General features: G+C 39.6%; 1 protein-coding gene across 3 annotated transcripts; it reads right to left on the bottom strand.

Annotated features, from left to right (window-relative positions):
- Window positions 1–3,110: 3,110 nt before the first annotated feature.
- Window positions 3,111–15,245, bottom strand: DG1 (Tetratricopeptide repeat (TPR)-like superfamily protein). Of its 3 annotated transcripts, XR_016432830.1 has the most exons (10): window positions 14,659–15,245; window positions 13,337–13,528; window positions 12,518–12,599; window positions 12,231–12,422; window positions 11,775–11,888; window positions 10,969–11,062; window positions 10,740–10,897; window positions 6,785–7,219; window positions 3,580–4,719; window positions 3,111–3,450 (listed from the first exon to the last, which is right to left on the bottom strand). XR_016432830.1 is itself a non-coding variant. In XM_090011775.1 (9 exons), the coding sequence occupies exons 1-9, from the start codon at window positions 15,231–15,233 to the stop codon at window positions 3,847–3,849; spliced, it is 2,715 nt and encodes a 904-aa protein (XP_089867901.1). In that variant the 5' UTR covers window positions 15,234–15,245; the 3' UTR covers window positions 3,111–3,846. The 3 variants fall into 3 exon arrangements, 2 of the variants coding, with proteins under 2 accessions (XP_089867901.1, XP_089867902.1); XM_090011775.1 differs by having other exon boundaries at window positions 3,111–4,719; XM_090011776.1 differs by lacking the exons at window positions 10,740–10,897; window positions 10,969–11,062 and having other exon boundaries at window positions 3,111–4,719.
- Window positions 15,246–17,069: the final 1,824 nt, after the last annotated feature.

The following is a 17,069-nucleotide window of genomic DNA, read 5'->3' as shown; positions in this document are numbered from 1 at the left end:
GTCTAGAAAAAGCTTTTTATGGTCTTAAACAGGCTCCAAAAGCCTGGTATGACCGATTTAGTCATGTTATGCTTGATATTGGTTTTCAACCTTGTTTAACTGACACTGCTTTGTTTGTTAAGAAATCTGATGCAGGCATCATTATTCTTCTTCTCTATGTGGACGATATGATCATCACCGGAGGCGACAAATAGGGAGTTGCAAATATCAAATCTCTTCTTAAAACTCACTTTGAAATGACTGACTTAGGTTTATTAAGATATTTTTTAGGCATTAAAGTTGCTTATTCCCCTCGGGGGTATTTGATATCTCAATCTAAATTTGCTCTTGATATCGTTTCCAGGTCTGGAATTACAGATGATAAGAAAGTAGACACTCCAGAAGTTGTCAATGTTAAAATGAAAATTGATGATGGAGAACTTCTTGATGATCCTACTCCTTATAGACAGCTTGTTGGAGCTCTTTCTTATCTTTCCATTACTAGGCCAGATATAACTCATGCGGTTCATACAGTCAGTCAGTTTCAGCATGCTCCCACCTCCGTGCACATGGGAGCGATTTTGCGTATTATTAGATACTTAAAATCCTCTCTTTCACGAGGACTCTTCTTGTCTGCTTCATCTTCATTAAATTTAATTGCATATACTGATGCTGACTAGGGAGGTGATCCCAATAATAGACACTCAACTACTGGTTTTTGTGTGTTCCTAGGTGAAACCTTAATTTCGTGGAGGTGCAAGAAGCAGCAGAAAGTCTCTCTTTCCTCCACCGAAGCTGAATACAGAGCCATGGCAACCACCACTATGGAGGTTGTTTGGCTCAGACGATTGCTAGCGGATATGGGAGCTAAAGCAACACAAGCTTCAAAGATGTGTTGTGACAACAAAAGTGCGATCTACATTGCAAGCAACCGGACATTTCATGAGCGCACTAAACACATTGAGATGGACTGTCACTATGTCAGAGAGGAATACTTACATGGAACCATTGATCTACCATATGTTACATCAGAATATCAATTAGCAGACTTCTTCACCAAGCCTCTCGCTGCTCCCAGATTTCACTTCCTCTTAGACAAACTTTCGCTCATTGTACCGTAAGTTTGAGGGGGAGTGTTAAAATGTAAACTGTAATATATATATTATTTAATATTATTATATTTTCTTTTATTATTTTTCTTTATTTTCTTTTTTAGCATCTAGTTCAATAGAAACTAGATATGTGATCCAGTCAAGTTCCTGTTGAAACTTGACTGTGCAAATAGTTGTTGGACTGTAGTCCAACAGCTATAATAAATGTTGTTGGACTATAGTCCAACAGCTATAATAATAAATGTTGTTGGACTGTAGTCCAACAGCTATATTAAGAGACGTTGGAATCCAACGTCTCTTTTGGAGAGCTCAAAATGAGCTCTCCTCTCTCTTCAACTTTTTTGTATATATAGGGGTGAACCCCTTCAATGTAGAACAAAATGCTTCTTAAGCATTTTGTTCATGAATAAAGTATTATTTATTTTTCAAGTGTTCTTCCTTTTATACCCTTTCAAGGGTCATGCTTGTAGTGTCTTCAATAGACACTTGTTTGTGAGTTATTTGTGCATTTGTTGAAGACCACCATTTCATTACACCTCTATCCCAGTGGAATATTTTGACGCTACATACAAAGACCATTATTCGTAAGCACTCATTTGTAGGAGGTTTGATCATCCTGTAATTGGACCCATTGCTTAACTAGGTCATTTATCCAACCCTTCCATATGAATGAACCAATTATCCATTCGTTGTTAAGGATCCAATGCTGAATAGGGCTAGACTTTCGATATCTACCTCGCAAATAGATGAGCTCATCGTTACCCATGGGACGGAGAAAAAAATATATATAGCTCTGGTTGAATCTGAATATGTAATCGTTGCAAAACAAAAGTGCAATCGACGTGTGCTTTGGAGTTGGTAACTTAAGGGTATTATGCAAGAGTGTTGTGGAACTCAATTTCCACAATTCTGTGGAAAATCTTCATACGCGTTTTTACAGATTTTTTCTTTTCGAGAGCAAAGAGAAAATTTTATGGGAACGTAGGTAAAATAAGGTGACAAGAGATCGCCCATGTACAACATCAGAATGACAGTAAGACGGTTTTGTGAGCCAACAAACAACACCTGTGAGGCTAGGTGGTGTTAATTACACCCTCATTAAATACCATCTCCACTCTCATCTCCGGCTCCTAAAAAGAGCCTAATGCTCTAAGCAAGCACCACCCCATTCATGCTAGATCCTCCTCGCCAGGCCAAACTGCAATGGAAGTGAAGAAGTCTTCTTGGATCAATTGTTGCATGAGTAAGATGCTCTACTCGAGCCGTTGAACAGGAGCACGCTTCTTTTGTTCCACACCCACCACCATGTTGAAAGTAACCACCATTTTCAAATCAATTTTCATCTGCTGGAACTCATGAAAAGGCAACCTGAACAACTGACTTCAAGCTTTAGATCAGCCCAGGCCAAAGCAAAAAGATGTTGAATGAAACCACAAAACCAAAACAAGTGAGGGGTGGTCTCCATGTTGTTCCTGCACATAGAGGACACATGTTTGCCAGTTGGACTGCCAAGTTTTTGTACTGATCTAAGGTGTTTACATGGCCTACTAGAATCTGGCCCTGGGTGAAGGACCACACCCCTAGATCGCATCCTGTGGGAGCCAACAAACCCAGTCCTCTATCCCAATGGAATAGTTTGACGCTACAGACAAAGACAGCGCTCATTTGTAGGAGGTTTGATCATCCTGTAATTGGACCCATTGCTTAACTAGGGCGTTTATCCAACCCTTCCATATGAATGAACCAATTCTCCATTCGTTGTTAAGGATCCAATGCTGAATAGGGCTAGACTTTCGATATTTACCTCGCAAATAGATGAGCTCATCGTTACCCATGGGATGTAGAGGATCCATCACAATCTTACAGGAGAAGGTCCACCGTGATTCGTACATACTTCAACTCTGGACATAGTTAAACGCCTACGCAGTTGGTGACCAAAAGTAGACCCAACCTGTTTATGGCTTTCACAACCTAACATTCCAGAAAAAAGGAGAAAGCAGGAAACAGAGAGAGAAACAGTAGTCCCAATATTGCTTATATAAAGGCGCTCACATGAGAGCGGATCAGGTAAAACAGTGGGTTACAATGTTAATGTAAATCACTGGCACAAGCCGTTATACCCATTCCACTTGGTACTCAATGCAGCTGCAAGTCCCACGATACAGGACAGGCGTCGATTCTGTGTCAGATGCATTACATAAAACAGTTTACCTGATCCAGTCTCTGCTCACATACCTCATCACGGGCACATGGTTTCCAATCCCTGGAGCTTCCTAACTTGATCAGGCTGACCAGATAACTCAAAGAAGCAGGCAACTTTGTTCAAAGTTGAGACCATTGTCTTCAACTTTGGTTTCTCCTACAGCACGTACCAGCAGAGTCAATGCATGAAACTCAAAATTTTTATTGGCATGGATAAATAGTAGAAACAAGACCTGCATTCTATTTTTTCTTTAAAAAAATTATTTCGCAAAACCAATTTACACACTATAATCTGTGCAAGGCGGCCACACTACAGGTTCTTGCAGAGTGAGAGGGCAACTCAAGAGTCTCCAGAATCAACGTCATCGCTGAGCAGATTAACCACTGCTTAACTGACAGCATCAAGCATGACCTTCTGTTGCTTGGCATCTTCAATAGCATATACATTAACAAACAAGTCCAGCTACGTTTTCAGTCAGCTTCTTGAAATGGACAATCAATTCCTTCATGGAACTCCTGCTCTCATTGTTATACACTGTACAGGAGCCAACAATCAAACCTGAGCTCGTGAAATACTGCCTTTCACCCTGCTTTCCCTCCATGACTTGAGTATCTCGGATGCAGATGGTAACTCAGAAGACCCCGACATGCTACTGCTGCAGGGTAAACTAAATGACCTGCTGCTAGCTGCATCCTCAAGATCTTGGTCACTGATGGACAAATCATCCAGACCATCATACTTACTATCGAGATAGGATGATATTATTTCACTTGGCAAATCAAAATCAGCACCCTCTGCATGGTTGCTATGAATGAATTTGTTCTCCCCTTTTTTCAGATGGTGGCTATCAGATTCTAGAGCAGTAGAAAGAATTTCGCCACTATAGCTTTGCCCAATGTCATCAGCACAAATGGTGGAAGAGACAGCTACAAGATCATTATTGCAGCCCATGCTGGAATCCAAGCTTTGACTTAGAATGGGAGTTTGCCCAATGCCATCAGCACAAATGGTTGAAGTGACAGCTACAAGGTTATTGTTGCTGTTCATGCCTGAAACCAAGCTTTCACTTTGAACGGGAGTTGCATTATTACAGAGATACATGGAAGTATCCCCTGAACAAAGCAAGTGCAAAGCCTTCAACATGTTCGAGGTGGGGGTATCTGGCACTGTCTTACAGTCATCAAGAAAGCTCAATAGCTTGTGCACTTCTTCCTTGCCAATCCTTTCACTGCTTCTCCTAAACACATCCATCCACTGCTTTTCACTGACTTGAAGTGACGCATGCTCCATACTGTGGACAAGAGTGAAAGCTCTTTCAAAGTCAAGTCGAGCTACTGTCTGGCATATCATTTCTATGAAGAGTGGCTGGCAAGGGATTTCTCCTGATTCCAACAGCATGTCAAATGCATGTTCCAGCAAATGCCACTGCATACAATGAATAACAAATAAAACAATAGAATAAGTTGCAGAAAATACATATTATTTGTCATACAACAGTTTCCAATTTTTTTATATAAATCTCAAAGAAAATACACCAAAATCAATGATCAACCATTACAAAGTTTTTTCGTTTTCCATTCTTCTTTCAGGTGTCATGGGGGTAGCTACAGGAGCAAATGTAAACATAGTATACCTAATATAATGATAGTCTAATGCATGCCCAACAACAATTAAAGGTGTTGCAATCAGAGTCATTCATCGTACATAAAAAGTAGATTCGGAAAAAAATAAAATCTAGTGAGTTATTTAAAGGATAAAAGTCAAGCTTAATTGGTTAATTAAGCAAATGCGTGTAACTCCATAGCCAAGGTTTCCAGAGGGGCAGCTGCACTTTGCCAAGTACCCCCAATCACAAAGGTCTAAGAGAAGCATCCCTGAAGCAAAATTTTACTACAAGTTACTTCTCTCATAATGTAACTTTTATGTGCATGCTTGGATGCTAAAACACATATTTACTTGCAGAGATTAGCGATATGATGGCCCCAAATAAATTCCAAAATTAAAACTCAATTATGTACAAATCAGTGGTATTTGGATGTGATAAAATGCTCAAAGGAGAAAACTTTCATAAAATTCTAGGTGGCAAAAAATTACTCTCAGAACCTGTTTTCAGAGAATAACTGGCCAAAGAATAACTTTTCCACAAAAAATCCCCGGTCCATGGTAAGGATTTGCTGAAGCTGTAGGCTTCTAAAGAGGCTTAACGGAATATGCCTCTCTGCCGCACCTTCCAAAACATGATTGATAAAATTCAAAACCACCATTTGCTAGTACTCTTTGTTCAAATAAAAACAGATTTTCAATGTATAGGGACATTCTATGGTAGTCACAAAAGAATAGTGACTTCACTATTAATCACTAACATTTTGGTGATAAAAACTTCAAAAGCTGATGAAGTTTAAATACTCCAAAGCAGTGTTGTGAAAAGCGCGCCTCACCACAAGGCGAAGAGCTTTTTACCTTGAGGCACAAGCCTAAGGTGCAACCATGTGTGAGGCATACGCCTTGAGGCGCGCCTCAGGGTAAGGCGCATGCCTCATTTGGAATTAAAAAAAAAATCAAAACAAAAGGGGGGAGGGAGGCCCGATGTTAGGGCACACACACACACACACACCCGCTTCGTCTCCCTTTTGTTCCCCAGCCCCCCCACCCTCTTCAACACCAGCGGCAGCAGCCACCGCTGGCGGAAGTCTCTCTCTCTCTCTCTCTCTCTCTCTCTCTCTCTCTCTCTCTCTCTCTCTCTCTCTCTCTCTCTCTCTCTCTCTCTGCTGCCACTTCTTTTAGTTTCCTCCTTTTTTCTTCTTTTTCCCTCCTTCCTTCTTCTTCTCTCCACCTTCTCCTCCTTTTTTCTTCTTCTTCTTCTTCCCTCCTTTTTTTTTCTTCTTTTTCTTCACTCCTGTTTTTTTTCTTTTTTCTTCCCTCCTTTTTCTTCTTCCTTTCCTCTGCTGCAGCTTCTTCTTCTTCTTCTTCTTCTTCTTCTTCTTCTTCTTCTTCTTCTTCTTCTTCTTCTTCTTCTTCTTCTTCTTCTTCTTCTTCTTCCTTTGTTCTTTTTCATCCTTTGTACAATTAATTAACTGTGCATGTGATTATGTAATGTACATGTAATTGACCGTGTATGTGTTGGTTTTTGTAAAGATTGTGTATATCAAATTCTGAATGTTAGTATGTGCCATTATTTTAAAATAATTTTTGATAGGTGGATATGCATGTAATTGACTGTGTATGTGTTAGATTGTGTCGTGAATAAAGCATTTTTTATTTGTATTTTTAAATATTTTTTTAAAGTTTTAAAAATATATTTTTTAGGCTTACACTTTATGCCTCACTTCATATTTGGTGGAGAACTTTGCTCCGCCTCAACGCTTTCACAACATTGCTCCAAAGCAATATTTCTAACCACAGAAAGAACCATAGATGCTTGCATGTGCAGTGCAAATGCACAGACAAAAATAAAGGAAACTCTTAAGAAAGGTTGCCAAAAGCACTTTACTTTTCCAGCTCTGGATGCCTCCACAAGTATCCCTGCATGCTTTTGCTGATCTAGTTGGAAGCCACGTAGTGTCATCTCCTTATATACATACTCAAAATATTCCCATTGCTGTGCAGCAGCAGAAGCCTCTAACATAGAACTGTATGAATATGCATCAGGAGTAACAGTAGCACAATCACCCAAAGATGCAGAACAACCAGCATTAGTCATCTTAAAGGATTCAAATAGGCCTTTAGCTTCTGCAAACATATCATTTCGTCCATAGACTTTAAGCATGATATTTATGATTCCAATATTTGGAGTGCTAAAACCCTTGATGTGTTCAAACATAGATATGCAATCCTGCAAGTGTCCACCTTCCATGCATGATTTAATCATGCCAGTAAATGCTACCTCCAATGGCCTACGAGGAGAAATTTTTTTCAGCTTCTCAATCTGAAAGGATGTCCAACAGAAAACATGTCAAAAACAAGGCATTCAGAAATTTATCAAAACATAACAAATCCTAAAGAGCATAAACTTTGCTCAATTGGAACAACCATCACGACTTCATAGAACATTAACCAACAAAAAGAACAGTATGACGGTTGATGCAAAAATACATATTTTAAAGGATCATTCAAGGACTATATAATGAAATCAAGACCCTTGCAGCAGTTGCCGATGAGTGGGATAAACATCATTCAGAAAGCATAACAGGGAAGGATAGCCAAACAGATTCTGAACTATAAAATAACAACAATATGTAGAAAAAATAATACATAACAATAGAACTGAGACCAAGTTATGAAGTTTCATACAGTGATAATGTACAGCAGGCCCTTAGTGGTCTAGATCCAGTGTATCACATCCTCCCCACTATTCTCCAGTGTTTTCTGGCACTTCCATCCATAGTTACCGGAAGCTTCTAGCTACATGGGGAAGCTCGCTTCGGAAACAGGAAAGTCCTTCATTCCCTGAAAGTAGGGGAAGCTTTGGGAAACCTGCTTCCAAAATATGGAAAATTCAATTCCCTTTAGTGGGAAGTTCACTTCCTCCTCGTTTCCCAAATTGATTCCCAATCGCTTCCTTAACATTTCCCTCTCTCTTTTCCCTCACTTATGTTTTTCATATTAAAAAAAAATTATAACCTTGCATGCTGGTTCTATATCATTTTATACTTGTATCCATGTCATTTCTTATTGGATTTATATTTGCTACAATTGATTGTACCTACAATCGAGTTGAAATCTCATGATGCGGGTTGTTTTGACACAATCTAACCTCACAGATGTGTTCAGCATGCTTCACTTAGTAGGAATCAACTCTTGGATCATATTTTTTCGACGAAAAAACATGTTTTTATGAGTCAGGAAAATTCAGGTACATTAGTATAATTAAAGATATGTATGAAGGAGTAGTAACCAATGTCCGCACTTGTGGAGGGGTGACAACCAATTTTCCGATAACGGTTGGGTTACATCAAGGATCTGCTTTAAGCCCTTTCCTATTTGCGATAGTGATGGATGAGATTACGAGATCAATTCAAGAAAATGTACCGTGGTGTATGTTGTTTGCTGATGATATTGTTTTGATTGATGAGTCTAGAGCTGGGGTTAATGCTAAGTTAGAATTATGGAGACAGACATTGGAAGCTAGAGGTTTTAAGTTGAGTAAGAGTAAGACTGAATATATGCAATGTCGGTTTAGTAAGCAACGAAGTAGTGATGGGAGTGTAGTGAAGCTTGGTGAGCAAGATATACCGGTGAATGATTATTTCAAATATTTGGGATCCATCATTCAAAAGTATGGAGAAATTGATGGAGATGTAAATCATAGGATAAAGGTTGGGTGGATGAAATGGAAAAGTGCTACTGGAGTGTTGTGCGATCGTAGAATGCCATTGCGGTTGAAGGAAAAGTTTTATAGGACGACTATTAGACCCGCTTTACTATATGGTACGGAATGTTGGGCTGCCAAGAGACATCATATTCAAAAAATGAGTGTAGCTGAGATGCGGATGCTTAGATGGATGTGTGGAAATACAATAAAAGATAAGATTCGGAACAAAGAGATACGTAAGAAGGTAGGTGTTGCACCCATTGAAAATAAGATGCGAGAGAATCGTTTACGGTGGTTTGGACATATTCGGCGAAGGCCTAATGATGCTCCAGTTAGAAGGTTGGAGAAATGGGAAAATATATTAGTTAAAAGAGGTCGGGGTAGGCCTAGGAAGACTTGGATGGAGATGATAGGAAAGGATATGAATGCTTTGAACCTCACCGAGGACATGGCGTTGGATAGAAATGATTGGAGGAAAAGGATTCATGTGGAAGACCCAAAATGAATTTCTTTTTTGGTTCATATCGCTGACCCCAATTGTTTTGGGATGAAGGCGTAGTTGTTGTTGTTGTTGTTGTTGTTGTTGAAGAAACCTGTAACAGGTCAGACTCCGGCGATCCAAAAGTCATTTCCCACTAAATAAAACATGTAGATCACATCTATGGTGTTAGATGTGAGAAAAAAAGGAGATCTGCCACTTTGCTAAGTCGATTGTATTTACAATTGACTACAGCAAATATATTCCTTTTCTTATTTACTTCAGCCTGCACTTCATATTGCTTTTTATGTGTTCGCTTTTTCATTTTTCATGCGCTTGCATAATCTCTTCACAACCGCTTCATGCCACTTTTTAACACTCGCTTCCACTTCGCGTATCGCTTCTCGTATCCATTTCGTTTCCTGGTAACTACGCTTCCATCCTTTAAAGAACTGAGATCTAAGTTGCTGCAGTACGAGATGACTTTCAATAGTCCCACTGTCGAGTCATTAAAATCCTCTGGAGATTCACATCATGTGCTTGTTAATCATCTGACTCATGAACAAAGTAGACACACATACCAAAGAGGCAGAGTACATGGTCGCACATGGAATCAGGGAGGCGTAAATATTTTTCCTCTTCTTCTTTGCTGTGAATGTATTTTGCTACATTAGAGGATACCAAAAATTATCAGGATAGATCTAAGCCACTTTTCTGCTTGTGCCTCAGATTTATTTCAAAAAGTGGCAGTGTTTTTTTTTCCTAAAAATAGTAACGTACTTCTGAACTCCAGTTTAAAAGCATGATCGTTTTAAATGAAACAAGTCAAGGAACACAATTTAGCAGCTTTTTGGTTCCAGAACATGTCAAGCTTTGGACAGAACACATTTGACACGTGAAAGAAACACTTTTTCATCTCTACTACTCATTTTCCAATCATTGTTGGACATTGCAATCTGCTACCACTTTTCCTTACTCTACAAAGTTACATTGCTCTTGTGGTTCACTTAATATCTCTCTTCACAGCATGTTTCTCAAAGACAAAATCAAGCCAGATGATTGCATTCCCAAGAAGGAGATTTGACTGGCCCAAAACATTCAATACATTCTGGTTGTTATACTTATTGCAGTCTGAAATTTGGTGCAATTTACATCTGATATTCCTCTCTTTCTCCCTCTTTATCTACCTATCTAGATACACACACACGCATCTGCTAGAGGAGTCCAATTTTTTCAACAGAGGATATGTTACATTTTTGTTTGGTGGCATCTATGTGGCCATGCACTGCACTTTATTCTTGCAACTCAATCAAATATATAAATATTATGCCATCACTAAAATGGAAAAGTGAGCACTCTAACCTGCAGTCATGAAAAAGGTTCTCTAGCAATTTTGGAAATCAAGTGAGGGCAGCATCATGGCATTTAGCAGGACTGTAAAAATCAAGCCATCATTTACAATAGGAGCCTAAGTATTATGAACTCACTATTAGTTCATACTCCAAGAGCCTGAAACACCCAACCCACCAAAATAGCAAGAAAGAACACAAGACCAAGTAACAACAAAAGTACAATTTTATAAAAGACTTGACAATATGCAAAGCCTACAGAAATGTGTGTTCTAATAGAAAAATCCAGAACTAAAAGATGACAAACCTGAATCATAGCATCTCTCCACCTTCCATTATTGCAAAGGCAGCAAGCCAGTTCATAATATACACTAGCTGTTCCAACCACCCCCCTCTGTTCCATATCTAAAACTGCTTCTACAGAATCATTTATCTTACCTTCCTCCCAGAAGGCAGAGACAAGAACTGACAAGTTGAGGAAAAGTACATGCATCAGCCACCAAGAATATCTTCTGAGGTGCATTGCAAAAGTATACCTTTATATGTGTGGGAATTTGGAGCAAGGCCACTTCTTCTCATTTTTGCAAAAAACTTGTGAACAAGGTCATATTTACCTGCTTTCAACATGACCTTTCCAAGGAGGACATAATTTGTTAGCATGTAAATTGCATCTTAGGACAAAAGCTAATCAAGAAAGATGAGGCAAAATTCAGTATGTTTCATGAAAATATTAATTGTAGGAATGTTGTTATATGCATTAGCAAAATATCATCTGGTATTTAAGAAAGTAGCCCAGTCTAGAAGTGGGACATGGTTTGGATCAGTTAATATCAATGCATTCTTTCACAAAATCAAATGACCAATAATCCGTGCGCACACAAACATACGGAGATGTCATTCCTCAGGGGGTTTTACAATGGCAGCAGGTGCTGCTCCAAAATTCTAATTGAATGTCAAACTTCGCGGGTTCTAATATCAAAAGCACAAAAACTCCATGTGTGCACTAAACTGACATTCTCATGTTGGTATTAGCATGTAAAAAAAGGGCTTTGACAAAAATACCAAGATATCCTTAACAACGTGATATCGGTTCTCATGTTGTATTGCATCAGCACCAATATTTATACAATCACAAACAAATCAAAATGGATCAATTTAATATTCCTGAAGGAATTACATCTTTGCAATGAATAACCCTTAAATATGAAAACAAGAAAGCCAACTTGATGCTAACTTTTACTTCTGCGGGGTGATTGTTATTCCCTCAGAAACCTTTAAAAGCTTGTACAATAAAGTCAAGCTATGCAAACTATAGTTCAAAAACAAGATATGAGAAGATTACCTCCATTGCAAGGCCATAAGTTGCTGAAGAAGGTTTTAAGCCACTGTGCTTGAGCTTCTTAAGTACCCAATATACTCCCTTCCACTGCCTATGAGGGACACAAGCATTCAGCACCTAGAGATACAAAAAACAAAAGCAGAACCTTATATTAGCCAGTTGATTTAATAACCAGTATTCTATGAAAATTAAGGACAGATATTAGGCCTGGCAGCTCCAATGTGCTCAGATGCCCAACCAAGGATGGATTTGGTTGAACTTTTGGGCATTCACCCAATAACTCCAGATCTAGGCCCAGCCTAGAAGAGAATCATGCATGCCAAATCTAGTCTGGTGCCCATCCTAACATGAATAGAGCTGTACTTGAATTTTTCTCCAGGTCTGTCAGATGCCAGTAAGCTTAGCTCGAACCCAGCTCATGACCTCTCCCAATGATAATAACCATAAAAACATACTTACAGAATTGTATACCACCACATCAGGTTCCAAGCAAGGATTCCAATCTCTACGGCACACAATCCTCAATAATTTTGATGGTCGCTCCCTCATGCAATCAATAACACGCAGCAATTCTTTCATTAAACCAGCTTGCCCAAGAGTAACAGAAATGCTATGATATGCAGCCATATCAGGATATATATAGTAGTCTTCCTGTAACATTTTAAAATTTAAAAAGATTATGTTAATGTACCATGATAAAAGAATTAAGGGTCATTGATCTGGAAGCAATTGGAAAACAGCATTACTCGCATTTTGTTAAAAATGTTCAAAGCTTCCACAGGTCTCCTTGCTTTTCCAAGGACTGCCAGGAGTTTTGTGTATGCATACCTGTGGCATGAAGAGATAATGCACAATGTAAATGAGATAAAAGAAGAAGCGAGAACAAATTCCATCCAGTTCACTGTACAAATAACTGAACCATTTGTTGATAGAATGCACCATATAATCAGGATACAGAAAATTCATCGTGAAGGATATGGATGGGAATAATATTTTGTCTAAAAAGGGGGCAATGATTGTAGTGATGAAGCAGTTCCTTCAATTCAGAAAGTACAGACTGTAATCGAGAATGAGTTATTTAGCTTACAAAATAAAAGTGTAAACACCCCCTCCCCCAACCACCCAAAAAAACAAAGAACACCAAGAAGAGAGGAGAAAGGTCCAGCATTCCAATAGGAGTGCAATCCTTTAACCAGAAAACTGAGCAGTTAGTGCGAACATAATCTGACGTAAATTGATGAAACATATCTGCCTTGAGAAACATGGAGTTACAATCAGTCATTTTGCTCACAATAATCTACAAATGGGGCATCCACAAAATCTGCGTCCAGGATATTTCAGAGGCAATTATTGCTATATGATGTTGCTTCCTATCAAGGACATTCTGAGCACAGCAATTTACAAACTCATGGTGAAGATCATACAGAATAAGCATCTGAGATACAGGTCGATACTGAAACACTTACAGGGAAAAGTCAACGATGATTTCAACATGGTATGTACAAATTTCTGCGGCCTCACAGATTCGCAGTCAATGGAAAGAGCAATTCGTTGGAAGATCAAACCTGCTTTTGTAGTTCTTGTATTCTTTATCACTGTACACCCATTCGACCACATACAATGCCTGCTTCCATTTACCACTCTTTCCAAGTTCTTGGATTATCCTGAGTAGATGCACCTCAGAAAATACCAATTGTGACTGAATCATTAATCTAGAAAACTTCCAATCTCGCTTTCCAAGATCCATGGTGGCTAGCCTAAATAAAGATACCATTAATCAAAAAATCTCCTCAACAAATCACCATCTGAAAGCTATAAAAATAAGCATCAATAAAGACATGTTTGAATTGCACCCACTTATCCAGACAAGTGGGATAAATTGAGATGCTACACTGTGCAGAACAACGCAAAATCCCAACTTATCCCACCTTTTTTACACTGAAAAGTTGGTGCAACCGAACACCATTTAAATGACAAGAGCAGAAATCAAATGTAACTACTACTCTGAGTCTAGGGAGTGTTCGAATTCCCCATATCGTGATCTTGTGCAAAATTAAGTGATCTCCCAACTTGCACCATTTGTCTGGATAAGCAGACGGATGTCGACGCATCAAAAGACGCATTGAGACACAACAAGCTCGATATCACTGTCACAGGGCATGACAACGACTAGTGGCTACACACTCCACTCTGAGGAAAGGGTATCATAGTCACCATAACACCGATATTTTAAACATATCGTCATATTATTGGCATTTTCAGTTAGGACAATAATATCAGCAAAGTACCGCGATATTTTCAAAATTTTGTCAAAATGAAAATATAGTGATAATATTGCGATATTATCACGATATTTTTAAATTTTTCTTGTTTTTTTATATATTTTAAGCTCAGTTTTTCTATTTTTTGGTTTCTTTGTATTTTAAAAACTTTAAAAACTTGTTTCTTCATACTTTTCAAGAAAAATAATAAAAAACCTATTATTTTCCTATCTTCCTTGTTATTATTTATATTTTTTCAAATTTTAAAACTTTCGACATTTTCTCGAGAAAAATCACTACGAGGAATTACCTTGAACGATACAGGTGGCTATGGAAAAGACCATAAACAGATAAAGAGAAGCAAAAAAGCAGAAATGTAACTACTCCTCTGTCTCTAGGGAGCGTTTGGATTTCCCGTATCGTATTATGCAAAATTAATTGATATCCCAATTTGCACCATTTTCTGGATAAGTCGACGCACCAGAACACGCCATTAGGACACAATAAGCTCGATATCACCGTCTTAGGGTATAAACGGATACAGAGAAGCAAAAACTACACACTGCAGAAACACATCGCGATGATAATAACGACGATGATGATAATGATGACGGTGGCGGAGATACCTCTTTACAAGCCACTGGATCCGCTCATTATCGCAGCGCCGTCGTCCGACCCCTAATTCCCTCCTTTCGAAGCTGCGCTCACTCCCGCCCACCTCCTCCAGAGCATCGTCCAGAACCCACCGCAGATAGTCGCGGTTTCGACCGACAAGAATACCTCTCAGGTCCACCAGGTGCTCCCCCTTCAGCCTCCCGGAGACGTCCTCCTTGCCAAATTCCGCATAATCCCGCAGATCGACGCCACGCTTCCACGGCACCCCGGAAACTCTAATTTCCCCGTCGCACCTCTCCGTTTCCATCCGCTTCGTCCCGAACTCCCTCATCACCGTCCGATACTCCGAGACGGCGGTCCGGAAGCGGGACTCCTCGGCGTCGGCCTCGGAGGCGGTGGGCTTGGCGTCTGCGAGCGACGGCGATTGCTTCTTGGAGCGGCGGAGGAATTTCTGGAGCTCCTTCTTCCTGAGGGCGTGGAGGATCTTGGGGGTAGGGACGACTCCGTAGCGGAGGAGCCTCCTCTTCAACTTTTCGGTGTTCGGACGAAACTGAGGGGCGCCGGAGCTGAGGACGGTTGCCTCCATGGGGGCGGGGATAAATGCAACCATTTCGCAGGTCTCACGCGGTCATTTTATCTTCTTCTTGTCATCTTGGTGGATGTCAAGGTTTCGGTTCCGGGTTCGCTACCCGAAGACCTACGTAATTGGGTAGTACCAATGTTCTTAAACCAGTTCACTAAGTGAACCGGTTTCTTTAAAAGCACAAGAATCGAATCAAAAGATTTGTTATTAAAAAATCACAATAAATAAATAAAAAACAGTGATCGTGAGGGTGATTTCTTAGTTTAAATACCAAAAAAATAAACAGAATTTGGTCGATCCTGAGCCGATTCTACTTAAATCGCCCGATTTTTATCGATTCATCCCAAATGATTGATTTTGGATTTGGACACAATTCTACCATGTTCAGTGTATAGTTCAGATTCGGGCCTTTCTCTAAGCATTCTGATCCCGATTTGGATCTAATGTGACCCATGCCGCATCCCGTTCGTCCGCACCCTGCTCATGACGCTTCAGACATTTGACAGGACCAATTCCCTCTCCGTGTCACATGGATACAATCAGGTACGTGGGCTTGATACGGAAAATGGGCGACTTTTTCTGACAACTACTATAATGGCACATGGATTTTTATTATTTAATTTGAAAAAATATCTTAATATTTTAATATGTAAAATATATATTTATCACAGTTAGATAGAATCATAGAAGGCTGTTTAAAATTATTTAAATATCATAGCACGTCACCTGGTGTGTCGTGTACAGGACCCTATACAACGTGTCCTGGTAACATAGTCCTTTATAGATGTTTGGACTTTGGACCTCGAAGGAGCTTCTGGGACTAATAGACGTTAGTCAATATAGGCATCAAACCCAATCGATAACTTGGTTCAGCCGAGGCATAGACCAGTCACCAGATCATGCCGCAGCGGAGCCCAAGTCCGTATCCCCGATCGGATTTGGGCCGGGTGGTGGCAGCAGGGGAGTGCTTATATCCAGCCTAATCCCGATTCAATTTGGGTTGAATGGGTGTGGTAGCAGGCGAGGAGTGCTTATATCCGGTCTGAATCCTGGTACGTTACTACCAAAGAAAATTGTTGGATATGGGCCTACTATGGGTAGGATCCATATTAGAACACAACTTTGCATCAGAAATAGCGGGCCCAGCCTGCTCAAGGAGCCAAAAGCCCAGTGGCAAAGGCTCGGCCTGCGGCCTGCCCATTAGGCCTGTGGGCCGGGCCGGGCCTGAAAATATACATATACACACACACGTGCTTGGGGGGCAAGCTTAGGCCTAATTTATAGATTCCATGAATGTGTTGGACAAAATAGCAGGAATCAACCCATAAATTATATATTTTTAATGTAACATATGATTTTATAATGGTTGAAAAATTGGCATATTATGGACCACTGATTGAATCCTTCAAAAAATCTAACATACATGTTGGAAATACATGATCAAGCTTAAATCAAACATGTAGATCACATCAGTAGGGTCAAATGTGCAAAAAAATAAAATAAAATAAAATTTTAGAGTTTTTTTCTTGAAGATTTGGAACTCATGAGAGCAGCAAACATTAATGATTAACCCATGATCTGCTAAACAACTTTCTTTCATACAAAGATGCAAATCATATTTCTCAGACAGGAAAGTATAGCCTACCAGTTGTAACCTAGACCCAGTGGAAAGGAGAGTTTTTTTTTTTTGAGTTTTTAACCTGTTACAGTGGTAAGAATTATGGGCTAATGGTCTTTATTATTCAAACTCCGCCTGTGTATACACTGCCGGTCCCAAGCCCAGATGAATGAGGAGGGTTGTTATGAACCAATATGAGAATTTCGTTGGGGTGTTTCCTA

This window comes from Nuphar pumila, chromosome 6 (genome assembly GCF_984573655.1).
Source record: "Nuphar pumila chromosome 6, dmNupPumi1.hap1.1, whole genome shotgun sequence".
NCBI classification, from domain to species: domain Eukaryota; kingdom Viridiplantae; phylum Streptophyta; class Magnoliopsida; order Nymphaeales; family Nymphaeaceae; genus Nuphar; species Nuphar pumila.
This window is presented reverse-complemented; position numbering and strand designations above follow the sequence as displayed.

Coding starts and splice junctions, on each gene's coding strand:
- DG1 (XM_090011775.1), bottom strand. CDS start 15,233: ATGGAGGCAACCGTCCTCAGCTCCGGCGCCCCTCAGTTTCGTCCGAAC. Junction 13,529..14,658: donor ATCCAGTGGCTTGTAAAGAG/GTATCTCCGCCA, acceptor ATCTTTATTTAG/GCTAGCCACCATGGATCTTG. Junction 11,063..11,774: donor CTTATGGCCTTGCAATGGAG/GTAATCTTCTCA, acceptor CTCCTTGGAAAG/GTCATGTTGAAAGCAGGTAA.